The sequence below is a fragment of the Pseudophryne corroboree genome, chromosome 1 (assembly GCF_028390025.1).
Source record: "Pseudophryne corroboree isolate aPseCor3 chromosome 1, aPseCor3.hap2, whole genome shotgun sequence".
NCBI classification, from domain to species: Eukaryota; Metazoa; Chordata; class Amphibia; order Anura; family Myobatrachidae; genus Pseudophryne; species Pseudophryne corroboree.
This window is the reverse complement of record NC_086444.1, coordinates 1,066,605,802-1,066,633,649: the sequence shown is the minus strand read 5'-3', so window position 1 is coordinate 1,066,633,649 and position 27,848 is coordinate 1,066,605,802. Positions and strand designations below refer to the sequence as shown.

The 27,848-nt window shown below is 44.8% G+C and overlaps 1 protein-coding gene across 1 annotated transcript in view; it reads left to right on the top strand.

Annotated features, from left to right (window-relative positions):
- LOC134925947 (OCIA domain-containing protein 1-like) overlaps window positions 1-27,336 on the top strand; it is a 108,070-nt gene extending 80,734 nt beyond the window's left edge. Inside the window, exons 6-8 of the mRNA XM_063920953.1 lie at window positions 10,057-10,232; window positions 25,355-25,510; window positions 27,195-27,336. Of these exons, the coding sequence (XP_063777023.1) occupies window positions 10,057-10,232; window positions 25,355-25,510; window positions 27,195-27,232 (370 nt within the window). The 3' untranslated portion in view covers window positions 27,233-27,336. The remainder of the gene's footprint in view (window positions 1-10,056; window positions 10,233-25,354; window positions 25,511-27,194) is intronic.
- Window positions 27,337-27,848: the final 512 nt, after the last annotated feature.

Sequence of the window (27,848 nt, the reverse complement as noted above, 5' to 3'; positions counted from 1 at the left end):
ATCTTTCTAGAGTGCCCAGCCTCCTTCGGAGCCCGCTATTCCCCATGGTCCTTACGGAGTTCCCAGCATCCACTACGGACTACGAGAAATAGAATTACCGGTGAGTAAATTCTTATTATTGTGGTTCCGTCCAGTTCTGACGCTTCTGCTCCTCATTGGATGCTGTGCGTGCCTTGAAGATCTATGTCAAGCGCACAGCTCGGGTCAGAAAATGGATTCCTTGTTCGTGCTCTATGATGCGCAGGAAAAGGGTTGCTCAGCTTCAAAGCAGACCATTGCTCATTCGATTAGGCTTACTATCCAACAGTAGAAAAAATTACCAAGTTGCGCTAAACAATCAAATAAAAAAGCATTTATTTTGATGCATATAATGTATTATGATAACAACAATTCTCCCGGGAGTACAATACACACTTTAACCTTAAAATGACATCTCTATAACTGTATAACTACTGCTAATTTTATAACAGAAGTACAGATTAGTACTATTCCAGAGCTTATGACCCCAGGGATATCACTTTAAATAAAATATTAACAATCAGCAATGATTAATAACTGTTAAAAGAAAAAATTAAAAAGTCTCACTTGGTCCACATGAATACCGAGCAGTCCTGATCATTAATAACTGTGAGCTTAATCCAATGATCCTATAGTAGACCGGACCCTTGTAGCATTAAATTGGAGCTCATGTAGTTGATGCTGTGAGCAAATGCATAAAATGGTAAACCACTAGCCGCTGTGACAAGGGGGAGAGCCTGGAGCGATGTTGCTGCGGTCAGCCGCTGGCCCCTACACGGGGAGTGGAGAGCCGTACCTGAGAGTGACCGCCGGACTAGATGAAATGCGGCTGTGTATAGCTGACACGCGGCTGCAGTATCCGGGCGGCTGGCTGTTACCTTGCGTGGCACAATGTATGGGCTCTCAACAGCAGGCGGCTGACCTGTGCTCCCACGGGCAGCTCCGATTGAGCCTCCCTGCAATTGCCAGTGTGTATAGAAGGTAGATGGACACTCAGGCGGCGGCTGATCCGTAATCAGTGGTATAACGTAGTAGCAGCAATAATGAAGAAAGCTGATCTCCCGCACAGAATCAGGCTGGATGAGACTCCAAGTGAAGTTAGCAATGCTGAACACCTGTATCCTAACGCGTTTCAACGCCAGCAGGGCGTCTTCTTCCAAAGGCAGGTATAACAGGATGTGGGAGTAACTACCATTTATACCCACTATACAGGTGAAACCCGTTGTGATTAATTAAATTAGAATAATCCCCATGATTGCTAGTATTTAATAAACACTGTTCTTAGCTTTTATTTAAGGAGGTCTTTTCACTTTACATAGAAATCAGCAGCGTTAAAACACCTGTACCTGTTACTTGAAACCAAATGGATGTATATACATCAATATGGATACATATATATGAACATCCAAATATGTATATTACAACAGAACTATAATCTTCAATCAATAATAATTACCACAACATCTATGACAATAGAACATGAGACTGGGAATAGAACACTCAAAAATATTAATTTGACTACCCTATATTTAGAGAAAATTCTTAATTCAAAACAAGCATCCACTTTTACTATTTAGGACTTCTTCTACTCCCACCATATAATAACACACAAATGTGTGTAGACACTATCCCCATTTAAAAAAAAGAAACAATAAATAGGTATTCCTAGGGATATTCATAATAAAATCATATAGAGGTGAAGATGCATTACGCATATAGGCAACGATACTACTCCAATTTAGTCGAGAACACGGCTAGAAGGAAACACGGATAGAGAGAAACAGTGGACATATAGCTGTGATTAGGACATATAACTGTCCCAATCATAGATTTAGCCACCAGTACATTATAAATAAACACCCAATAGGGTATAGGCTAATCTAAATAAATTCCAGATCAATAGTTTCGTTAAGACCCTGAGGATTTAAGGACTGTAGCTTAAGAATCCATGCTGCTTCTTGTCTGCATAGAACCCTGAAGCGATCGCCACCCCTGCTGGTAACTGGGACATGTTCCAGTCCGACCAGCTGGAGTCCCACTGGATCCCCCCCATGTAGTTCCAGAAAGTGGCGAGGAACACTATGATTAGTACATTTATTCAAAATATTCCGTCTGTGTTCCATAAACCTTGTCTTCAAGGGACGTATTGTCCTGCCTACATAATATAGTTGGCACGGACATATTAACAAATAAATGACATACTGTGTGCTACAATTAATAAATGAATCAATGGTATAAATCTTTTTAGATACCGCTGCACATACACTTTTAGTTTTGTTCTTAACAAATGAACAGGTAGTACACTTCATATGATTACACTTAAAAAACCCTAGAACTTCTGGTCCAATGAGTGTTCTTTGTGTACATTTAGAGAACTGTTTTCTTGAACGCCCTCCAAAAAAACTAGGAGCTAATAATAAATTTTTCAAATTATTTGCCTTTTTAAAAACTATAGAGGGTGTAGTCGTAAGATGTTCTTTAAGAACAGGATCCGTAAATAATAATCTATAATTTTTCTTAATAATGTGTCTGATTTTATTCGCAGCTATATTAAACGTTGATTTAAATACCAAACCATATTTGTTGCTTTTCAGATTATCTTCACCCTTAGTTTTACCATTGGCATGAATTTGATTCATATTCCTAGATGCAATGTTCTGTGTAATAGCTGTGTTGTCCACACTATCACTACTATAGACATGGCTCTGGACTTCCATCTCCACATGAAGTCTGTCCTTATTACTCATAAGCGTATCTGCTCTAGTTAGCTTAGTAGCATATTCTACTGCTTCATCAAGTACTGCTTGTGGATATTCGCAATTTTTTAAAGTTTCTACTAGATCCATTACCTGTTCTTGATATTTTATATCAGATGAACAGTTTCTTCTGATCCTATGTACTTGGCTTTTAGGAACATTCAGGGAGGCTCAATCGGAGCTGCCCATGGGAGCACAGGTCAGCCGCCTGCTGTTGAGAGCCCATACATTGTGCCACGCAAGGTAACAGCCAGCCGTCCGGATACTGCAGCCGCGTGTCAGCTATACACAGCCGCATTTCATCTAGTCCGGCGGTCACTCTCAGGTACGGCTCTCCACTCCCCGTGTAGGGGCCAGCGGCTGACCGCAGCAACATCGCTCCGGGCTCTCCCCCCTTGTCACAGCGGCTAGTGGTTTACCATATTATACATTTGCTCACAGCATCAACTACGTGAGCTCCAATTTAATGCTACAAGGGTCCGGTCTACTATAGGATCATTGGATTAAGCTCACAGTTATTAATGATCAGGACTGCTCGGTATTCATGTGGACCAAGTGAGACTTTTTAATTTTTTCTTTTAACAGTTATTAATCATTGCTGATTGTTAATATTTTATTTAAAGTGATATCCCTGGGGTCATAAGCTCTGGAATAGTACTAATCTGTACTTCTGTTATAAAATTAGCAGTAGTTATACAGTTATAGAGATGTCATTTTAAGGTTAAAGTGTGTATTGTACTCCCGGGAGAATTGTTGTTATCATAATACATTATATGCATCAAAATAAATGCTTTTTTATTTGATTGTTTAGCGCAACGTGGTAATTTTTTCTACTTAAGTGTGTTTTTGGGGATTGGCATTTCCTTCCCAAGCTGCTGCTGATAATCATCTATACACCACCACTCACTGAGTGCTCAGCTTATTTTTCCCTCTTTCTTCTGTGTTTTGCCATAGCTGAAGCAGCTTGGTGATTGGTGCTGTAATATGAATTTCTATACGGATAGAATACAACGTAGACAGGAAGTTCTAAAGAACTATGAGACTGGGAATCGTACTATTGAGGAAACACCACATGATGAGTTCTTGAAAAATGCCAATAGACTAGAGGAATTGTTAAAATCTGAATCGAGACATTGGTGGGACAAGACGTACCTATCTAAATATATAGAGCATAACAAAATTCCTCGTGGCCTACGGATTTTTAAGAGCTCATCTTTTAATGAAGATCCTCAATTATTAGAACAATGGGATAAGATTTTAGATAAATGTTCTTTTGCACTGATGCAGTTAATTGCTGATTATAGAGAAAATAAATTAAGAGGTATTGAAGATGAAATTAAGCAGACACAGGAGTCCCTCCATAAATTTAAAGATGAGGGTTATTATAAAGAGAGGGAGACCCTAATGAATAAACGGTTAGAACAGTATGAGAAGGAAATAATAGAAAGGAAAGAAAGGACATTTTCACGTGATCTTAGAGATTACAATACCAATACAACTAAGAGCTATCACACGAGAAATAGGTCAAGAGAAGGCTCACGCTCACAGGTTCGTCAGAAAAGGAGAGTTAGGGATAATATTGACACATACCAAATGTCACAGAGAACAAAACCTAACTATAGGTATAATAAATATTCTCAGAACATCTACTCACCAGTTAATCATCAACAGACACAGATGTCACCGGGTTGGAACACAGTGCCACATAAAGTGTGGCACCGGGAACCAACCACAACAGGTTACAATGAAGAAACCCCCCAAGAACAACGCTATTTTTTAGATCGAGGAAGGAGAGAAAAGAGAGAGCAAGGGCTAAGAGGGACCAAACCATTCACACACAATCGTTACGACCCATTAATGAGAACACCAAAAAGAGGAAGAGATATCGACCAAGAGGGCGGAGAGGAGGTAAGAGAAAGGAAAAACCAACGGTTTCGTTAAAGCCGGTAGGGATTTTCAATCTTTCCTCCACCCCTTTGACCAGAGTTGAGGAAAATTTACTGGCCAAGGGGATGAATTTTGCACCTACAACACGCCCTAACCTCTTTGAACTCTTCATTGAGCTCAATAGATTTGTCAGAGGACTCTGCAGAAAAAGATTTTTTGCGGTCACAGATAAACAGAGATACCCTGCTAATACATGGAATTCTGATATCATGTTGGACCATGATGATACATCTGGTCTAAATATATTAAATGAATTATTGCTTGAAAATATAAATTCAGATAACTCAGAGGAGCAAATACCAACATTGCTTTTTGATAATAATAGAGATATATTTAGGAAGAGGTCACAATTCTTCCCGATACACCATAAAACCAGTGCTATTGATACGTTTTATCATACGACTTTGGAAGAATTCCGAAAGCTGTGTGATAATAAAATACATCCTTGTTTGTTCAACCTACATGTGGATGAAAGGAGGGCCCTTAAAAAACTTGCTGATGATCCATTGCTGACAATAAAACCAGCAGATAAAGGGGGAGGGGTAGTGGTGCAGAACACTGAAGACTATGTCAAAGAGGCAAGAAGACAATTGTCTGATACTAGTTTTTATAAAATTTTAGGATATGATCCCACTTTAGAATATCAAAAACATCTAAAAAGCTTATTAATATCAGCATGTACTGATAAAATACTCACTCGTGAGGAGTTTGATTTCCTCTACCCCCTCCACCCAATCACTCCCATTTATTATCACCTTCCTAAGGTACACAAGACACTTCACAATCCACCGGGTAGACCAATTATTTCAGGGATTGAGGGTCTCACGTCTAATTTGTCCTATTATGTTGATTTTTATTTGCAACCTCATGCATCCTCTCTGAGATCCCATATCCGGGATACCACTGAGTTTATTAAACTAGTGGAGGGTCTGAAATGGCAATCAGATTACCTATTTGTCACATGTGATGTTCAGGCCCTGTACACAAACATCCCACATCAATTGGGGATAGAATGTGTGGCCAAAAGCCTATGTGATGATATTGGTATCTCAGAGAGGAAGCGTGAATTTATTTTGTCAGCTATTTCATTTATTTTATCTCACAATTATTTTTTATTTGATCACTGTCACTATTTACAGGTCCTCGGTACAGCGATCGGGACCAGGTTTGCGCCCAGTTTCGCTAACATTTATATTGGCGACTTTGAAAATACATACATCTGGGGAGGAGCCTACGCCGCAAACCTGGTCCTGTATGGTCGCTATATCGACGACCTGTTTTTTGTTTGGAAAGGGGATTCTTTTTCTGTCACTGAATTTACTAATTACATTAATAATAACACTTATGGTTTAACCTTCACTTGCACTCACCATCCTTCACAAATAAATTTTTTGGATGTTACGGTGGAGGTGGTAGAGGAAACTGTCATGGTTTCTCCTTATAAAAAACCAGTAGATGTATGTAACTATATACCATATTCCAGTAATCATGATAAGAGTTGGCTTAGGAATGTTCCTAAAAGCCAAGTACATAGGATCAGAAGTAACTGTTCATCTGATATAAAATATCAAGAACAGGTAATGGATCTAGTAGAAACTTTCAAAAATTGCGAATATCCACAAGCAGTACTTGATGAAGCAGTAGAATATGCTACTAAGCTAACTAGAGCAGATATGCTTATGAGTAATAAGGACAGACTTCATGTGGAGATGGAAGTCCAGAGCCATGTCTATAGTAGTGATAGTGTGGACAACACAGCTATTACACAGAACATTGCATCTAGGAATATGAATCAAATTCATGCCAATGGTAAAACTAAGGGTGAAGATAATCTGAAAAGCAACAAATATGGTTTGGTATTTAAATCAAAGTTTAATATAGCTGCGAATAAAATCAGACACATTATTAAGAAAAATTATAGATTATTATTTACGGATCCTGTTCTTAAAGAACATCTTACGACTACACCCTCTATAGTTTTTAAAAAGGCAAATAATTTGAAAAATTTATTATTAGCTCCTAGTTTTTTTGGAGGGCGTTCAAGAAAACAGTTCTCTAAATGTACACAAAGAACACTCATTGGACCAGAAGTTCTAGGGTTTTTTAAGTGTAATCATATGAAGTGTACTACCTGTTCATTTGTTAAGAACAAAACTAAAAGTGTATGTGCAGCGGTATCTAAAAAGATTTATACCATTGATTCATTTATTAATTGTAGCACACAGTATGTCATTTATTTGTTAATATGTCCGTGCCAACTATATTATGTAGGCAGGACAATACGTCCCTTGAAGACAAGGTTTATGGAACACAGACGGAATATTTTGAATAAATGTACTAATCATAGTGTTCCTCGCCACTTTCTGGAACTACATGGGGGGGATCCAGTGGGACTCCAGCTGGTCAGACTGGAACATGTCCCAGTTACCAGCAGGGGTGGCGATCGCTTCAGGGTTCTATGCAGACAAGAAGCAGCATGGATTCTTAAGCTACAGTCATTAAATCCTCAGGGTCTTAACGAAACTATTGATCTGGAATTTATTTAGATTAGCCTATACCCTATTGGGTGTTTATTTATAATGTACTGGTGGCTAAATCTATGATTGGGACAGTTATATGTCCTAATCACAGCTATATGTCCACTGTTTCTCTCTATCCGTGTTTCCTTCTAGCCGTGTTCTCGACTAAATTGGAGTAGTATCGTTGCCTATATGCGTAATGCATCTTCACCTCTATATGATTTTATTATGAATATCCCTAGGAATACCTATTTATTGTTTCTTTTTTTTAAATGGGGATAGTGTCTACACACATTTGTGTGTTATTATATGGTGGGAGTAGAAGAAGTCCTAAATAGTAAAAGTGGATGCTTGTTTTGAATTAAGAATTTTCTCTAAATATATGGTAGTCAAATTAATATTTTTGAGTGTTATATTCCCAGTCTCATGTTCTATTGTCATAGATGTTGTGGTAATTATAATTGATTGAAGATTATAGTTCTGTTGTAATATACATATTTGGATGTTCATATATATGTATCCATATTGATGTATATACATCCATTTGGTTTCAAGTAACAGGTACAGGTGTTTTAACGCTGCTGATTTCTATGTAAAGTGAAAAGACCTCCTTAAATAAAAGCTAAGAACAGTGTTTATTAAATACTAGCAATCATGGGGATTATTCTAATTTAATTAATCACAACGGGTTTCACCTGTATAGTGGGTATAAATGGTAGTTACTCCCACATCCTGTTATACCTGCCTTTGGAAGAAGACGCCCTGCTGGCGTTGAAACGCGTTAGGATACAGGTGTTCAGCATTGCTAACTTCACTTGGAGTCTCATCCAGCCTGATTCTGTGCGGGAGATCAGCTTTCTTCATTATTGCTGCTACTACGTTATACCACTGATTACGGATCAGCCGCCGCCTGAGTGTCCATCTACCTTCTATACACACTGGCAATTGCAGGGAGGCTCAATCGGAGCTGCCCGTGGGAGCACAGGTCAGCCGCCTGCTGTTGAGAGCCCATACATTGTGCCACGCAAGGTAACAGCCAGCCGTCCGGATACTGCAGCCGCGTGTCAGCTATACACAGCCGCATTTCATCTAGTCCGGCGGTCACTCTCAGGTACGGCTCTCCACTCCCCGTGTAGGGGCCAGCGGCTGACCGCAGCAACATCGCTCCGGGCTCTCCCCCTTGTCACAGCGGCTAGTGGTTTACCATATTATGCATTTGCTCACAGCATCAACTACGTGAGCTCCAATTTAATGCTACAAGGGTCCGGTCTACTATAGGATCATTGGATTAAGCTCACAGTTATTAATGATCAGGACTGCTCGGTATTCATGTGGACCAAGTGAGACTTTTTAACTTTTTCTTTTAACCGTTATTAATCATTGCTGATTGTTAATATTTTATTTAAAGTGATATCCCTGGGGTCATAAGCTCTGGAATAGTACTAATCTGTACTTCTGTTATAAAATTAGCAGTAGTTATACAGTTATAGAGATGTCATTTTAAGGTTAAAGTGTGTATTGTACTCCCGGGAGAATTGTTGTTATCATAATACATTATATGCATCAAAATAAATGCTTTTTTATTTGATTGTTTAGCGCAACTTGGTAATTTTTTCTACTTAAGTGTGTTTTTGGGGATTGGCATTCCCTTCCCAAGCTGCTGCTGATAATCACCTATACACCACCACTCACTGAGCGCTCAGCTTATTTTTCCCTCTTACTATCCAACAGGCCTATGTGTTGGCAGCCTTACCTGTTCCTAAGTCTCTGAAGGCCCACCCTACAAGATCAGTGGGCTCTTCCTGGTCCGCTGCTCATGGAGTCTCGGCCTTGCAACTATGCCGAGCTGCTACGTGGTCGGTGAAGAACACCGTTGTGAAGTTTTTCAAATTTGATACCCTGGCCAAAGAGGATACCCAGTTTGGGCAGGCGGTGCTGCAGCAGTCTCCGCACGTTCCTACCCGTTCTGGAAACTTTGGGACGTCCCCATCGTACTAGATTCCCCAGTATCCCTTATGGATGCTAGAGAAAATAGGATTTTAATACCTACCGGTAAATCTTTTTCTCGTAGTCCAGAAGGGATATTGGGCGCCCGCCTCTGTGCGGTTACTTTCCTGAAGGTTCTTGTTATGTGGTTACCTGTTCAGCTGTTGCTGCTGTTGTTACCGGACATTACTGGTTGTTATGTTCGTGGTGTGCTGGTATGTAAATCTCACCACCCATTATAATCACGTTCCTTCTCTCATGTATGTCCTTTCTCCTTCGGGCACGTTTTTGCACTGCCTGTGGGAGGGGGCATAGAGGGGAGGAGCCAGCACACCCAGTTGAAGAAATTTAAAGTGCACCGGCTCCTTTTGACCCCGTCTATACCCCATCGTACTTGATTCCCCAATATCCTTTATGGACTACGAGAAAAGGATTTACCGGTAGGTATTAAAATCCTATTTTCTTATTTTATATCCTTCTGTGACTATTCTCGGTAAGAGGCAGGTTTGTTCTCTGTTAGGAAATATATTTTTGGATGATACGTACAGTATATTGTGTAGAAATTTTCAGCGGTGTCATGAAACGTCAGTGAGAATATGAAAATGGTCTGTATTCCTGCCCTATAGATTGTAAGCCAGCAAGCAGGGCCCTCCTGCCACTTTTTCTGTTATTATCCAATCTTGTTTTATACTGTTTTGTTCCCAATTGCAAAGTGCAACTGAATATGCTGGCATTAGATAAGTAACTCTTAATATTAATCATCACTGCATCGTTATTCAATTTACAAAGACATTTTGTACTTACATTTTGTGTTTCTAAAATAATTTTAGATTTCCGTCTGACGCCCCATCCTCGTATCCAAGCCAGAGTTTGACTCCACTGTCTGAATCCCCAAAAATCCCAAAATACTCCCCTAGCGAGTATGATACCAGTGCTGCAACTGTGCCATTCAGCTCATCCATGAGTGAATCCTTACCCACTGGAATTGTGTATAATACAGGACGAGGTACCCTGCTGCACGTTGGAAATATTTATTTTGCACTTTAGCCACTTGCTGGACTTAGGGGGGTATGCAATTAGCTCCCATCATTTCGGAGCTAATGAATATATCTGACCTGTGTGCAGCTGCCTAACCCCATGCGTTGATTTTCATTAAAGAACAACTGTTATAGGCCCTACACACTTGCCGATACCACTGAAAAATATGAACGATCTCGAGATATCGTTCATATCTTTCTGTGTATAGGCACCAACGATGAACGATGCGTGGCCCCACGACCGTTCATCGTTGGTGCCGGCTCATTTATACCTGCAAGCCAATATGTACAATATCGTCCATATTAGCATGCAGGGCTATGGGGCCGGGTGACGGGGGGGAGGAGTGAGGAAACTTCACAACCCCCCCCTCCTCCTCACCCGCTTTCCTGCTGCCGGGTCATCAGTCGAGGCAGCTCGGTGGACAGTCGGCAAGTGTATAGGGCCCATAAGTTGCATGTGAGAAAGCATATAAACACTATGCATCTAAACTTTTTTTGATAGTCGTCCAAATCTGGTTAAATAGTTCTTTTTAAATGGTCTCCGAAACATACTGCACATTTATTTCATTTCAATAGTCCATACATTGCAGTGAGGCTTGCAGAATGTAGAAAGCCCACTGAAATGAATGAGCAAGTCTCCTCGTATATAAATGTGGTTTTGGTTTTTTGTTATTAAACTGTGCAAAACCTGCATCCCTTTGAAATCCATTTTCTGCACAACTGCTATAAAGTCTGCACACTGGATCCCACAATAACAGGGATAACGAGTTTTGGGTAATTGACTAAAGTGGAGATCCTCACCAGGCTGGACAGGCCACACTATAACTGGTAAACATGCAGAGTACTTTCTTCTGTCATTGCATGTAAAAAACACCAGTGGGCACCCTTTTCCCAAAGAATACCAGCGCCACACAGAAAACTGCTGGAGCTCTTTTCTGAGCTGTGTGCATTGGGGAAAAAATCAGGACCTGGAGTAGCAATTTTCCCACCCAGTGTATCTAGAAACCCACTATAGCAGTGTTTCTCAAACACGGTCCTCATGGAACCCCAACAGTGCATGTTTTCTAGATCATCTACTTGGAGCACAGGTGTGTTAAATGACTAACACAATAAATATACAGGCGCTACCAAATATCACTTAGGATACCTGGAAAAGATGCACTGGTAGTGGTCCAAGAGGACTGAGTTTCAGAAACACTGTTCTGTAGTATAAACAAAAACATGCTTGCAAAAGTAAACTTTAATTAAATAAAACGTACCCTGATATACTTGTTTATCTCTTTTATTACACCGCTTTAATCAAAATTTATTGTTGCTTTTCGTAATCCAAAGTAAAAGTCTTCGTTTGCAATCCAAATAGGAATATACGAAGCCAGTATTTTTAAAATTTACTTAAGTTTTGCGTAACCGCCAGAAGATATATGTATTTTCTCTAACGTCCTAAGTGGATGCTGGGGACTCCGTAAGGACCATGGGGAATAGCGGCTCCGCAGGAGACTGGGCACATCTAAAGAAAGCTTTAGGACTATCTGGTGTGCACTGGCTCCTCCCCCTATGACCCTCCTCCAAGCCTCCGTTAGATCTCTGTGCCCGAACGAGAAGGGTGCACACTAGGGGCTCTCCTGAGCTTCTTAGTGAAAGTTTTAGTTTAGGTTTTTTATTTTCAGTGAGACCTGCTGGCAACAGGCTCACTGCATCAAGGGACTAAGGGGAGAAGAAGCGAACTCACCTGCGTGCAGAGTGGATTGGGCTTCTTAGGTTACTGGACATTAGCTCCAGAGGGACGATCACAGGCCCAGCCATGGATGGGTCCCAGAGCCGCGCCGCCGGCCCCCTTACAGAGCCAGAAGACAGAAGAGGTCCGGAAAATCGGCGGCAGAAGACATCCTGTCTTCACCAAGGTAGCGCACAGCACTGCAGCTGTGCGCCATTGCTCCTCAGCACACTTCACACTTCGGTCACTGAGGGTGCAGGGCGCTAGGGGGGGGCGCCCTGAGCAGCAATAAAAACACCTTGGCTGGCGAAAATACATCACATATAGCCCCCAGGGCTATATGGATGAATTTTAACCCCTGCCAGAATCCATAAAAAAGCAGGAGAAAAGTCCGCGAAAAAGGGGCGGAGCCTATCTCCTCAGCACACTGGCGCCATTTTCCCTCACAGCTCAGTTGGAGGGAAGCTCCCCTGGCTCTCCCCTGCAGTCACTACACTACAGAAAGGGTTAAAAAAGAGAGGGGGGAGGTGATTTCAGTGAGCTCCTGCTGGCCCTGCTCTTTTTCTAGCTTTAAAAAGTGAATTGGGGGCTTACACACACCTGCAAAGTAGTGTACCCTCTCCCTATTACACCTGGGACTGGAGGGTCTGGACTGCAGAGCCGGGGAGCCCTTTTCAGGGTTCCTGCAGGTTGCGGCCTTCCCCTCCACAAGAAGCCGGGGACTGAAGTGGTACTCCCCCCCCCCCCCCCCCCCCCCCCCGCCCGGAGACGTGGTTGTGCGGGCCGACAGAAGGAGGGACCTGGGTGTGCACACGCATACTCCGGAGCGTCGACTGGTGATTTCCCCGGAGCCTGAGACGTGCAGCTGATATCGGGACTGAGGGGTGCTGGCGGCGGCGGCTCCGTACGGCGGGTGAGTCCTCTCTCGCGGGTTTACTCCGGCGCAGCATCGGAGAACCTTCCCCCCCTCCCGCCGCTGTCCCTACCCCTCTCGACTTGCCTGCTACAGCCGGGTGCGTGCCGCGGAATCGGGGAGCAGACCCTGGAGCTCCCGCGGATAGCGGCCTAGCAGCTTCCTACAAGCCGGGACCTGGATTTTACCGACGGGCCGGCGAGGTCCGCGGTTCAGGCTCCTCACCCTCACCTTCGCTCCTGAGCACTCAGCACGCCGCTGCTCACCTTCTTGGAGGCCTCCCTGCTGCCCGTGAATTGGACCACGCCGTAGGCCGTGCTGCTTGGCGGAGCTGAGGGACGCCCGGCGGCCATCTTGGAGGGGCCTCAGCTCTCCCCTGGATCTCCAGCTTAGTAGCACCCACTGACCCCCGGGATGCCTGTTAGATACCCCTGGGTATAAATATCTCCACACAGCCTCACATTACACTGCTGTGAAGCTCTCTGCACTGCTGCTGGGAGAATACCCCTGCATGAGCACTCTCTCTCCCCAGCAGTATATCCTCAGATTGTGATCTCACGGGGACAAGCTGCCCATACCAAGTCCTCTCCGATAGATCTGTAATACTCCAACCTATATCCCTGTGTTTCTAAAAGCACCTCTGTGGTGCTTTCTCTTGCACCCCTACATATTACAGCTGCGGTGATTTAGGGGTTTCTTATACAAGCCTCAACCTCCGGAATCTACACTCGTGCACTACAGTGCACCTGGATGCCCCCTCCCCGGCCACACTCTATGACCTGCCTATGATGTGATCTCACCATGTGATACACCCGGTCCTGTGGGTGACCCTCATGCTATAGGAGCTTCCCCGTCCCTGACTAGGTGTCGACTACCAATCTACCTCATCCCTCTCCGTCACTATGCCTAAAGGAGGGAAAAAATCCAATGCCCATAACTTGGTGGGCTACTTCAAGAACTCCACCCCGTCTTCTACTCGGAAATCATCATCACCTCCACCTGTATCAGCAACGTCCGATCACGACTCGGATGATGACGCTTCCTCCACTCCTGCCACTAAAGCAGACGTTGCTCTTCTTCTGTCCGAGATGCGCAATATAAAAAAGTCAATCCGTGCAGAGGTGCAAGAAGCTATTTCTGGTCTGAAAACAGACGTGGACAACCTGGGATCCAGAGTTGACGCTGTTGAAAGGAAACAAGAGGAGCTTATCGCTTTTCAACAAGAATCGGAACAGGAGATGGCCCAAATGCGTACAGATGTTATGCTACTAGCAGATAAGCAAGAAGATATAGATAATAGAGGCCGGCGGAACAATCTCCGGATCCGCAACGTTCCCGAGACGGTAGAACAGTCCCACCTCTCTAATTACTTGCTCCGCCTGTTCCGCTCACTCGTTCCCTCAATCCCTGACGATATGCTACTCCTAGATAGGGCACATAGGGCCCTACGTCCTAGATCCCAAGATGCTAAAACACCGAGGGATGTAATCCTACGTTTTCACTATTTTGCGGTCAAAGACCAAGTCTACGCCAAAACTCGGATGTCTCCAACCATATCTTTCGAGGGCTCCGACCTCCTAGTTTTCCAGGACTTGTCACCGGTCACGCTGAATAGACGAAGAGAATTCAAGGACATAACCAAAACCCTAAGAAATAACAATATCAGATATAGATGGGGCTTCCCCTTTGCCCTACAGGTCCGATCTGATGGTAAAGTCCTCTCTGCTAGATCCCCCGACGAGGCCCTCCAACTGCTCCGCCACTTGAACATCTCTGGCCCTCTGTCTGCCTCGCAACGCCCTCCCCCAGTCGACACCTCTCCTTCCCCCAAGGCCCCGTCCCCCGTTTGGAACACAGTTGGTTCTGCCTCCCACACTCCTAAGGGCACATGACTTTACAACTGGCGCGGCCCCTGTGCGGGCCTCTTCCCCGCAACGGCTATCACGGGATCTCCAGATGTCGTCTGATGCTCCATCAGCGTCCACACACTCGGTGGACCCCTATGTTTAGTTAATGTTTCCTGTTTTTAACATGTATATGTCTGTGGGGGCAGGGCCTGTTCGGGCCCTGGGACCGGGGGCCTCCGCGGTTGGCCGCGCGGCCCCCGAGCCCGGGTGTCCCGACCGGCCCCCGCTCTCTCCTATGCGCTCCTAAATGGTCGTAACGATACTGTTCCCTTTTGGTGTATTGTTGTTTTTTTTTTGTTGTTTTTTTCTCTTTTTTTTTTCTCTTTTTTTTTTTTTCTCTTTTTCTCCCCCCCCCCCTCCCTCCCCTGCGTTTATATGCTTATTCTTCTGTGACTTGGGTAGTGGGGACCCACGAGCCTCCATCTCTTTTGAGGTCGGATAGACGTCACACCATATTTACACTCTGCTCTTTTAGTTTTGCTCCCCCTCCTCGCCCCCCCCCTCCCCTCCCCCCCGCTCTCTTCCCCCTATAGCTCCTTCAGCCTACTAAATACAATTTGCGCTCTGCATGGGGTTTGCCCACACACGGAACCCGGTGCTCACAATCCTCTCCTCTGAGCGGCTGGGTTCACCCATCCCCCATTCGGCCCTTTTGGGTCGACGTCGGACGAAATTGGCCCGCAGGCCTGTTTTTTCCCTGGGTCCGACCAATGAGAATAGACTCTCTGTTTGTTCATTGCTATCACTACCATACATCTGTCTCTCCTCTGTTCTCTTTTTACCTATCTTCTTTCTTCTCAGGTCTTCTTCCCTTCTCCTCCACCTTTCTCTTCGGGGATCCCGCCGGTGCGCTTCAGTCTGAGTGGTGCCCCAATCACTTCCCATGGTTCTTAGAATAGTTTCCCTGAACACGAAGGGCCTGAACAGTCCACACAAGCGCTCTCTCCTATTTCAAACCCTCAAACAACTCAGAGGCGATGTTATATTCTTACAAGAGACCCACTTTTCGGGCACATCACACCCTGAACTTAGGTCTAAAACATTCCCACACACATTCCATGCTTGCGATCCTATACGCAAAAAGAAGGGGGTCTCTATACTCTTTGCTAGCCACCTTGCTTTTACCCCCTCCAACATATTAAGGGACCCTGAGGGTAGATACCTATTGTTGGTGGGACTGTTGAACGGGACCCCCTACACATTCCTGAATGTTTACCCTCCAAACCAACTTCAGGCCCCTTTTTTCCATTCCCTGAATGGCCTACTAGCTCTGCACAGACGCGGCAATGTGGTTCTAGGTGGGGATTTTAATGTGACCCTGGATAGCACCCTGGACAGATCTAAACCTTTACCCAGATCAATGCGCTCCTCTCACTCACGTAATGCAGCTGCTCTGAACCTCTTGCTATCCCGACACCTTCTCTTCGATACATGGAGAGTGAAGGAGTCGACCGCTCGGGATTACACTTACTACTCCTCTATCTACGATGTCTATACAAGATTGGACATGCTCTTTCTGAGTACAGAACCTGCCCAATGCATCCTAGACGCCTCCATTTACCCTAGTACGTGGTCAGACCACGGCCCAGTCACGGTGGACATCCCAGGTCCGCACCCTCCCGCTCGCCACCCTACGTGGCGGCTGAATGACAGACTCCTTCTTAATCCTCAAACGAAGGCCCACATAGCAGCCGAAATTTCTCATTACTTTCATACAAACACGTCCTCGACTATTTCTCCTATGTTATTGTGGGATGCCCACAAGGCGGTTTTACGTGGTTGCCTGATTAGTGCCTCCTCTTTTAACAAGAAGGCTAGAACCAACCGTATCCGGGAACTCTCGGACTTGGTCACATCCCTTTCGCTGAAACACAAAACATCAGGGGCAGAAGCGGATCTCTCTGCTTTGTCCTCTGCCAAGGGCGAATTGAACATGCTCTTGACGGCTAAGGTGGAAACTAGCTTGAAATGGCTCAACCAGTCTTTCTACGAAAAGGGGGATAAGGCGGATCGGCTACTAGCTTCGCGGCTTCGGACTAAGTTGGCAAGGAACAATGTTCAGTCTATTCAATCTTCCCCTGGGAAGAAAACCTGTGATCCCAAGCGTATCACCGAGACTTTCTCTAGCTTCTATAAGAAGTTATATAATGCTTACGGGCCCTCACATTCTAGTCCGGACTTTCTTACGGAAGTGCGTGCCTTTCTGTCCCAATGCCATCTACCTCATCTATCCCCAACGATCTCCGCGAACTTAAACACTAGAATCACCGATGAAGAAATTGCCAACGTCTTTAAAGATTTGAAACCCAACAAAGCTCCTGGCCCAGATGGTTTCTCTGCCGTCTACTATAAGACTTTTCTGCCCCAGCTTATGCCCCACCTTTCGACCCTATTTAATGCTGTCCTACAGGGTGCCTCTTTTTCTAAATCGGCTCTGGAGGCCAAGATCATAGTTATTCCCAAGGATGGCAAAGATGCAACCAACTGCGCTAACTATAGACCTATATCGCTGCTCAACTCGGACATTAAGATATACGCGAAAATCTTGGCCCTTCGATTGAACAACGTATTGCCCCACCTTGTCCATAATGACCAGGTGGGATTCATCCCGGGTCGTCAAGCCCGCGACAATACGAGACGGGTCATCAGCCTTGCTCATCATATCAACCTTACCCGTACCCCTGCTCTTATGCTTTCTCTGGACGCGGAGAAAGCATTTGACAGGATAGGATGGCCCTTTATGTTCGAAACTCTTGCTCATTTTGGCTTTCGAGGGGAATTTCTCACGGGGATTCAGGCTCTATACTCGGCCCCGTCAGCACGGGTATCCGTGAATGGAGTACTGTCGGACCCTTTGGATATCTCCAACGGCACCAGACAGGGATGCCCACTCTCACACCTGATATTTGCTCTGATAATAGAACCGCTGGCCGCACACATCCGGACTTCAAATGATGTTGGGGGTGTAGAGGTGGGGAGCTCAGTCTACAAGATTTCCCTGTTCGCGGACGATGTCCTCCTTTCGCTCTCCTCACCACATACTTCACTGCCGAACCTTCTCCAGCTTCTCTCGGAGTACGGACATGTCTCGGGATATAAGGTCAATTGGTCCAAGACGGAAGCTCTCCCCTTCCATATTCCTTCTACCCACCTAGCTCACATGCAATCCAACTTTAAATTTTCTTGGTGTGTTTCTAAGATCCGTTACCTGGGAATATACATCACGCACCGCTATGGGGACCTCTATAAGGCAAACTTCGCCCCTTTGCTGGTCAACATCAAGGCCGATCTTCATAAATGGCAGTCCCTAATTATATCTTGGTTGGGTCGTATCATAGCTCTGAAAATGAATATACTCCCCCGCCTACTTTATCTATTTCAGACGCTGCCTGTGAAAGTCCCGGACTCTGTCCTAGCGCAAGTTCACTCTTGGTTTCTCCGCTTCGTTTGGAAAAATAAGACCCCTAGGATAGGTTTCGCCACCTTACGCAAACCAGTACAGGAAGGCGGAAGAGGATTCCCAGATATCCGCCTTTACTATTTGGCCACTCATCTTAGCCAAGCCGTCGCTTGGTTCGCCCCTGCTCAGTCCACTAGATGGCTACAGCTAGAATCTGCACTGGGCCATACTACGTCTTTGTCGTCTCTTCTCGTATCCTCCCCCAAAACTAGATCCCCCCATTTGCAACTGCACCCAGTGCTGGAATTTTCCTGCCAGATATGGGACTACTGTACTCGGCGCTTTCACCTCTTGTCATCTCCCTCTCAACTTACCCCATTATGGGATAATCCTTCCTTCACCCCGGGTCAATCTCTGACTCGATCTCGTCCATGAATGGAAAAGAACATCCGCTTTGTATGGGATGTTCTGTCTGGGGGTACATGCGCGCCCCTATCGGACATCATAGCGAAATATGATTTCCAGGAGGCGAACCCTTTTACCTACTTCCAGATACGACATTTTGTCTCTTCTATATCGAATTCTTCCCCGTTCCAACCTTTATCCACTCTAGAATCATATAGCTATCATAAACCGCTTGCTCGAGGAATCATCTCCCTACTGTACTCCCTTCTCCAGGTTGAAGTGCAGCCGACGATCCCGGCTTTTGTTCTCCAGTGGGAGCGGGATCTTGGTCCGCCGCCTGGAGACCATGATTGGTCGGATGTCTTCACGGCTGCCGCAAAATCCTCCATTTCAACGCTAGTGAAGGAAAATGCTTACAAGGTACTATATAGGTGGTACCTAGTCCCCTCTAGACTCCACAAGATATTTCCTTCTTCTTCGCCCACGTGCTGGAGAGGGTGCGGCGGACATGGCTCTTTCCTTCACATCTGGTGGACGTGCCCCAAGATCATGTTATTTTGGGACTCAGTCGCACACTTGATAAGTACAGTGCTCCAATCTCAGATATCTAAAGACCCTTGGTCTTTTCTACTGGGTCTCCCCGTTATTAACACACCTCCAAATACCGGTAAATTACTGTCACAGATTTTAAATGCTGCTCGCTGCTCAATTGCTCTCCAATGGAAAAAGAAGGAGGCCCCCCCTATTAAGATGGTCATTGATAAAGTATGGTACTTCGCATGGAAAAAATCACTGCATACCTACACAACAGATCTTTCCAGTATCTAGTGATTTGGGAATTGTGGTTTAACTCTCAAGCTCCAGCACGTAGAGCTCGCACCCCTGGGGGCTCCGCAGCAATCCTCCTGTGATTTTAGCAATTTCGCCTCCCACAGAGCAGGTGTGTGACCGTCCTACATGCTGCCCTTTCGTTTACCTTGAGCATTACCCCCTGTTTTACACTGGCGCTTCGAGCTATACTTGCTGTATATGGCGTCGTGCTGGCGGAACCCCCAACCCTGCCTCTTTTCTTCCTACTCTATACTTTCCTTGTCTTTCCTTTCCTTTCTCTTCATTCCTCGCCCTCTCTTCATTCTTCTTCTCTCTACTGATACAACCACGAGCATGTTTTTCTTTTTCCCCGGTTACTAATTAATTAAAGTGCTTTGGTCGTTCTCAATGTATACGTCATCACCACTCCCTTTATTATCACCACAATGTTCTTTTTTTCTTCCGACAAGGGAACCTCACTATCTCTGCTTTTGGATTATATATCTTCTGTAAAAATATTGTTATTCCACAGATATACCCTCCCCACCTGTTGTGGGGGGGCTAATGTAACAATGTAACCCTGTATAACTTGAAAATTAAATAAACAATTTAAAAAAAAAAAAAAAAAAAAGAGAGGGGGGCACTAATTAGGCGCAGTATTAACAATACAGCAGCTATAGGGGGAAAAACACTTATATAAGGTTATCCCTGTGTATATATATAGCGCTTTGGTGTGTGCTGGCAAACTCTCCCTCTGTCTCCCCAAAGGGCTAGTGGGGTCCTGTCCTCTATCAGAGCATTCCCTGTGTGTGTGCTGTATGTCGGTACGTTTGTGTCGACATGTATGAGGAGAAAAATGATGTGGAGACGGAGCAGATTGCCTGTAATAGTGATGTCACCCCCTAGGGGGTCGACACCTGAGTGGATGAACTGTTGGAAGGAATTACGTGACAGTGTCAGCTCTGTATAAAAGACAGTGGTTGACATGAGACAGCCGGCTACTCAGCTTGTGCCTGTCCAGACGTCTCATAGGCCGTCAGGGGTTCTAAAGCGCCCGTTACCTCAGATGGCAGATATAGGCGCCGACACGGATACTGACTCCAGTGTCGACGGTGAAGAGACAAATGTGACTTCCAGTAGGGCCACACGTTACATGATTGAGGCAATGAAAAATGTTTTACACATTTCTGATAATATGAGTACCACCAAAAAGGGGTATTATGTTCGGTGAGGAAAAACTACCTGTAGTTTTCCTGAATCTGAGAAATTAAATGAGGTGTGTGATGATGCGTGGTTTTCCCCCGATAACAACTGATAATTTCTAAAATGTTATTGGCATTATATCCTTTCCCGCCAGAGGTTAGGGTGCGTTGGGAAACACCCCCTAGGGTGGATAAAGCGCTCACACGCTTGTAAGGGCTCTACCCTCTCCTGAGATGGCCGCCCTTAAGGATCCTGCTGATAGAAAGCAGGAGGGTATCCTAAAATGTATTTACACACATACTGGTGTTATACTGCGACCAGCAATCGCCTCAGCCTGGATGTGCAGTGCTGGGTTGGCGTGGTCGGATTCCCTGACTGAAAATATTGATACCCTAGATAGGGACAGTATATTTTTGCCTATAGAGCATTTAAAAGATGCATTTCTATATATGCGTGATGCACAGCGGAATATTTGCCGACTGGCATCAAGTCTAAGTGCGTTGTCCATTTCTACCAGTAGAGGGTTATGGACACGTCAGTGGTCAGGTGATGCGTATTCCAAACGGCATTTGTAAGTATTGCCTTAATAAGGGGAGGAGTTATTTGGGGTCGGTCTTTCAGGACTGGTGGCCACGGCAACAGCTGGGAAATCCACGTTTGTACCCCAGGTCGCCTCTCAACATGAGAAGACGCCGTATTATCAGGCGCAGTCTTTTCGTGGACAAGCGGGCAAAATGTTCCTCATTTCTGCCCCGTGACAGAGGGAGAGGAAAAAGGCTGCAGAAATCAGCCAGTTCCCAGGAACAGAAACCCTCTCCCGCCTCTGCCAAGCCCTCAGTATGACGCTGGGGCTTTACAAGCAGAATCAGGCACGGTGGGGGGCCCGTCTCAATGAATTTCAGCGCGCAGTGGGCTCACTCGCAAGTAGACCCCTGGATCCTTCAGGTGATATCTCAGGGGTACAAATTAGAATTCGAGACGTCTCCCCCTCGCCGTTTTCCTAAAGTCGGCTTTACCGATGTCTCCTTCTGACAGGGAGACAGTTTTGGAAGCCATTCACAAGCTGTATTCCCAGCAGGTGATAATCAAGGTACCCCTCCTGCAACAGGGAACGGGGTATTATTCCACACTGTTGTGGTACCGAAGCCGGACGGCTCGGTGAGACCGATTCTAAATCTAAAATCTTTGAACACTTACATACAGAGGTTCAAATTCAAGATTGAGTCACTCAGAGCAGTGATTGCGAACCTGGAAGAAGGGGACTACATGATGTCTCGGGACATCAAGGATGCTTACCTTCATGTCCCAATTTACCCTTCTCACCAAGGGTACCTCAGGTTTATGGTACAGAACTGTCACTATCAGTTCAGACGCTGCCGTATGGATGGTCCACGGCACCCCGGGTCTTTACCAAGGTAATGGCCGAAATGATGATATTCCTTCGAAGGAAGGGAATTTTAGTTATCCCTTACTTGGACGATTCCCTGATAAGGGTAAGATCCAGGGAACAGTTGGAGGTCGGTGTAGCACTATCTCAGGTAGTGTTGCGGCAGCACGATTGGATTCTCAATATTCCAAAATCGCAGCTGGTTCCGACGACTTGTCTTCGGTTCCTAGGGATGATCCTGGACACAGTCCAGAAAAAGGTGTTTCTCCCGGAGGGGAAAGACAGGGAGTTATCCGAGCTAGTCAGGAACCTCCTAAAACCGAGCCAAGTCTCAGTGCATCAATGCACAAGGGTTCTGGGTAAAATGGTGGCTTCCTACGAAGCAATCCCATTCGGCAGATTCCACGCAAGAACTTTCCAGTGGGACCTGCTGGACAAATGGTCCGGGTCGCATCTTCAGATGCATCAGCGGATAACCCTGTCACCAAGGACAAGGGTGTCCCTCCTGTGGTGGTTGCAGAGTGCTCATCTTCTAGAGGGCCGCAGATTCGGCATTCAGGACTGGGTCCTGGTGACCACGGATGCCAGCCTGCGAGGCTGGGGAGCAGTCACACAGGGAAGGAATATCCAGGGCTTATGGTCAAGCCTGGAGACATCACTTCACATAAATATCCTGAAGCTAAGGGCCATTTACAATGCTCTAAGCTTAGCAAGACCTCTGCTTCAAGGTCAGCCGGTGTTGATCCAGTCGGACAACATCACGGCAGTCACCCACGTAAACAGACAGGGTGGCACAAGAAGCAGGAGGGCAATGGCAGAAGCTGCAAGGATTCTTCGCTGGGCGGAAAATCATGTGATAGCACTGTCAGCAGTATTCATTCCGGGAGTGGACAACTGGGAAGCAGACTTCCTCAGCACGACCTCCACCCGGGAGAGTGGGGACTTCACCCAGAAGTCTTCCACATGATTATAAACCGTTGGGAAAAACTCGACAGGTATTGCGCCAGGTCAAGGGACCCTCAGGCAATAGCTGTAGACGCTCTGGTAACACCGTGGGTGTACCAGTCAGTGTATGTGTTCCCTCCTCTGCCTCTCATACCCAAGGTACTGAGATTGATAAGATGGAGAGGAGTAAGCACTATATTCGTGGCTCCGGATTGGCCAAGAAGGACTTGGTAACCGGAACTTCAAGAGATGCTCACGGAGGATCCGTGGCCTCTACCTCTAAGAAGGGACCTGCTCCAACAAGGACCCTGTCTGTTCCAAGACTTACCGCGGCTGCGTTTGACGGCATGGCGGTTGAACGCCGGATCCTGAAGGAAAAAAGGCATTCCGGATGAAGTCATCCCTATCCTGATCAAAGCCAGGAAGGATGTAACCGCAAAACATTATCACCGCATTTGGTGAAAATATGTTGCGTGGTGCGAGGCCAGTAAGGCCCGACGGAGGAAATTCAACTGGGTCGATTCCTACATTTCCTGCAAACAGGAGTGTCTATGGGCCTGAAATTGGGGTCCATTAAGGTTCAAATTTCGGCCCTGTCGATTTTCTTCCAAAAAGAACTAGCTTCAGTCCCTGAAGTTCAGACGTTTGTAAAAGGGGTACTGCATATACAGCCTCCTTTTGTGCCTCCAGTGGCACTTTGGGATCTCAATGTAGTTTTTTTGGGTTCCAAAAGTCACATTGGTTTGAACCACTTAAATCTGTGGAGTTAAAATATCTCACATGGAAAGTGGTCATGCTGTTGGCCCTGGCCTGGGCCAGGCGCGTGTCAGAATTGGCGGCTTTATCCTGTAAAAGCCCTTATCTGATTTTCCATTCGGACAGGGCGGAATTGAGGACTCGTCCTCAGTTTCTCCCTAAGGTGGTTTCAGCGTTTCACCTGAACCAACCTATTGTGGTGCCTGCGGCTACTAGGGACTTGGAGGACTCCAAGTTGCTAGACGTTGTCAGGGCCCTGAAAATATGTTTCCAGGACGGCTGGAGTCAGAAAATCTGACTCGCTGTTTATCCTGTATGCACCCAACAAGCTGGGTGCTCCTGCTTCTAAGCAGACTATTGCTCGTTGGATTTGTAGTACAATTCAGCTTGCACATTCTGTGGCAGGCCTGCCACAGCCAAAAATCTGTAAATGCCCACTCCACAAGGAAGGTGGGCTCATCTTGGGCGGCTGCCCGAGGGGTCTCGGCTTTACAACTTTGCCGAGCAGCTACTTGGTCAGGAGCAAATACGTTTGTAAAATTCTACAAAATTGATACCCTGGCTGAGGAGGACCTGGAGTTCTCTCAATTGGTGCTGCAGAGTCATCCGCACTCTCCCGCCCGTTTGGGAGCTTTGGTATAATCCCCATGGTCCTTACGGAGTCCCCAGCATCCACTTAGGACGTTAGAGAAAATAAGAATTTACTTACCGATAATTCTATTTCTCGTAGTCCGTAGTGGATGCTGGGCGCCCATCTCATGTGCGGATTGTCTGCAATACTGGTACATAGTTATTGTTACCAAAAAATCGGGATATTGCTGTAGTGAGCCATCTTTTCTAGAGGCTCCTCTGTTATCATGCTGTTAACTGGGTTCAGATCACAAGTTGTACGGTGTGATTGGTGTGGCTGGTATGAGTCTTACCCGGGATTCAAAATCCTTCCTTATTGTGTGCGCTCGTCCGGGCACAGTATCCTAACTGAGGCTTGGAGGAGGGTCATAGGGGGAGGAGCCAGTGCACACCAGATAGTCCTAAAGCTTTCTTTAGATGTGCCCAGTCTCCTGCGGAGCCGCTATTCCCCATGGTCCTTACGGAGTCCCCAGCATCCACTACGGACTACGAGAAATAGAATTATCGGTAAGTAAATTCTTATTTATTTTTTTCTATAACATGTTGCTGCCTGGAAAAAAAAATACATATTATGGTGCCCATGTTCAATAAATAATATAGTATCCCCTTTCAATAAATAAATATTGTAAATCCTCTGATTGCCCCCAACATTTCTGTAGTGTTGTAGTTACCCTATATTGCTCCCCTTTTCCTTTCTCTTCTATTTGATCTGCTCTTATACTTTTAAAAAGAGAACATTTTACATGAAACCCCTTTAGTGGAAGAGACTGTCAAACAATGGGTTAATGGTCGGGTCAGTGATGGCCAGCCAGTCAGGAGCTCTTTTATGCGACACATCTGTCATTTTCACACAGAGGAGACAACTGATCACACCCATCTGGCATTGAAAGGGTTATGTAATGCATGAAAAGAACAGTTACTACATTTGGGGGATAATATACCAGAACAACTTTTTTGCCTATAGAATTCCTTCGATTTATCTATTTTATTTTACGTTTTATAAATAAATTTGTTTATGCAGATGCTGAGCCTGTTCCAGAGGAAAGATCTAAGCAGAAAATAATGACTTATGATGAGCTGAGAAGCAGCAACAGAGACCCCTACCACACGGCTGGCCTGCCTACCCAGAAGACACCACAGAGGGCGCCTGCTGAAGACAAAGGGACTTGGAAGAAAGGTTCAATGTTTCCATATCTCACAAAGGAGAAAATGTATAAAGCTATGGAGAAGTTGCCAAAAGCAACCAGTTAGCGTATAACTGTCATTTCATATACTGTTCTAGATAAATGACACAGCTGATTGGATGATTTGGGCACCTTCCTCACTTTCTCTCTCCAAGGCTTGATATGTCTCCCCCACAATGTTCCTAATCTTGAGATAAAATTAGTGTTGCTGCTTACAGAACATGGGTCCTAATTCAGACTTGATTGCAGCAGCAAATTTGTTAGCAGTTGGGCAAAACCATGTGCACTGCAGTGGCGCACTCAGGGGGGGTTTCTGAGCACCCAGAAACCCCCTCCACCAAAAATTTTTTATATATATTTATTTATTTTTTGCTGCGTGAGTATTATTAATGGCTGTCTAGCGTCCTCTGCAGCCTACTGTCTTCCTGGTGGCACTTGTAAGTGCTTAACAAAAGTTAACTTTATTTTAATTATAGTACATATATATCCATGTGCATACATATATACACACACATATATATGCGTACATAAGTGTACTGTATGTATGTGTGTGTATATATATATATATATATATATATATATGCATGTTTAATATGCTATGTGTATATATGTGTATGTATGTGTGTATATACATATATATATATATATATATATATATATATATATATATATATATATATAGGGTATATATACTTGTGTGTGTATATATGTGTGTGTATATATATATATATATATACATACATACATACATACATACATACATACATACATACATACATACATAGACACACTAGTTTTACGGATCCAGCATATACTGGGTCACCTCAGTCCCCACCCCCGTGCTTGCCTTCACCCAGTTCTGGAAACCCCCCCATGCAAATCCTGCGTTTGCCACTGCACTGCAGGGGGGGCAGATATAATATGTGCAGAGAGCGCGTTAGATTGGGGTGGGGTGTGTTTAAACGGAAATCTAAATTGCAGTGTAAAAATAAAGCAGACAGTATTTACCCTGCACAGAAACAAAATTACCCACCCAACTCTAACTCTCTCTGCAAATGTTATATCTGCCTCCCCTGCAGTGCACATGGTTTTGCCCAACTGCTAACAAATTTGCTGCTGCAATCAACTCTGAATTATCCCCATGGAGTAAATATATGAACTGTTTAGCTGATTCATGTTTAGCCTAGTTTTATAGAGTATTCCTTTTAATATATAATTGCACTAAGTGACAAAATGACAGGCCCTGGTGTAGCCTTTCTGTGTTTCCTCACTTACCGGTCTACACCGTTTTGTTTTGCATAATTTATCATTCGACCCACAACTCTGCACTTAGTTATAGGAGAGTGATGGATCTCCTCACTATTTTGGGGTATAGTGCTGACAAGAACATCCACCCCCATAACTTTTAGGTATCACACCTGTTTACAAATAATAACCCCCCACATTTTGCATTTTGCACTGACTAGAAAATGGTAATGTGCAAATTCTTGATACTGCAGCCTAGCCAGCGCTGCTGAGACCAAGTCCACTTCCACCTGCACTTCCAGTTACAGCCAGTCCTGCTGAGACTAAGTCCACTTCCCCCTGCACTTTCCCTTTAGTGCCTCTTAAATTATCATTCATGGGTATTATCAGTTATTCCTGGCTTACAATGTTGTTCTATTTTCTGTGTTCCAGACAAGAAGAACAAATATGGTGATGTATGGGAAGAATGAAACAATTGCGTTTGCTGTACAAAATTTCTACCCCCTTGTGAAACGCAAATCTGAGTGCATAGAGTCCATATGTTGATAGTTAATAAATCTGATTATAAAACAAATCATGATAACATTCACTTTTTTATGTTTTTGTATTTATTCTGCAGCAGTATGAACAAAGAATCAAACATTGTATAATGCCATAATATAATTATGAAGTGACATAAATGACACACATGTCCTGCAGAAAAAAAAGAATTGCATACAGTAACCACCAAGAAATGAAGGTGACAATAGGAAATGTAAAGACCTAAATTACCAGTGCCGTGCGTACAGGGCTATAGGAGGGTTATCAGCCAGTCGCAGTAAATACCACAAAGTAGATGAAAAGCAGCAGTTGTGTCTGCAAGGGGAGTACAGCTATTTAACTTTCACAAACATCCAAAAATTTAGTAACCCTAGATTCTTTGGCCAAACAAGCCTCCAGCCAGTAAAATAATTTCTCCTTGAAGAGAGAGAAAAGAGGCATTCCCGGCTGAATCCATAGTATCATTTACTTTTAATGTTGCCACATTTTTCTAGGTTTCTGTAAGTTGCTGTAACATCAAGCCAGATTTATATTCATTTGGTATGA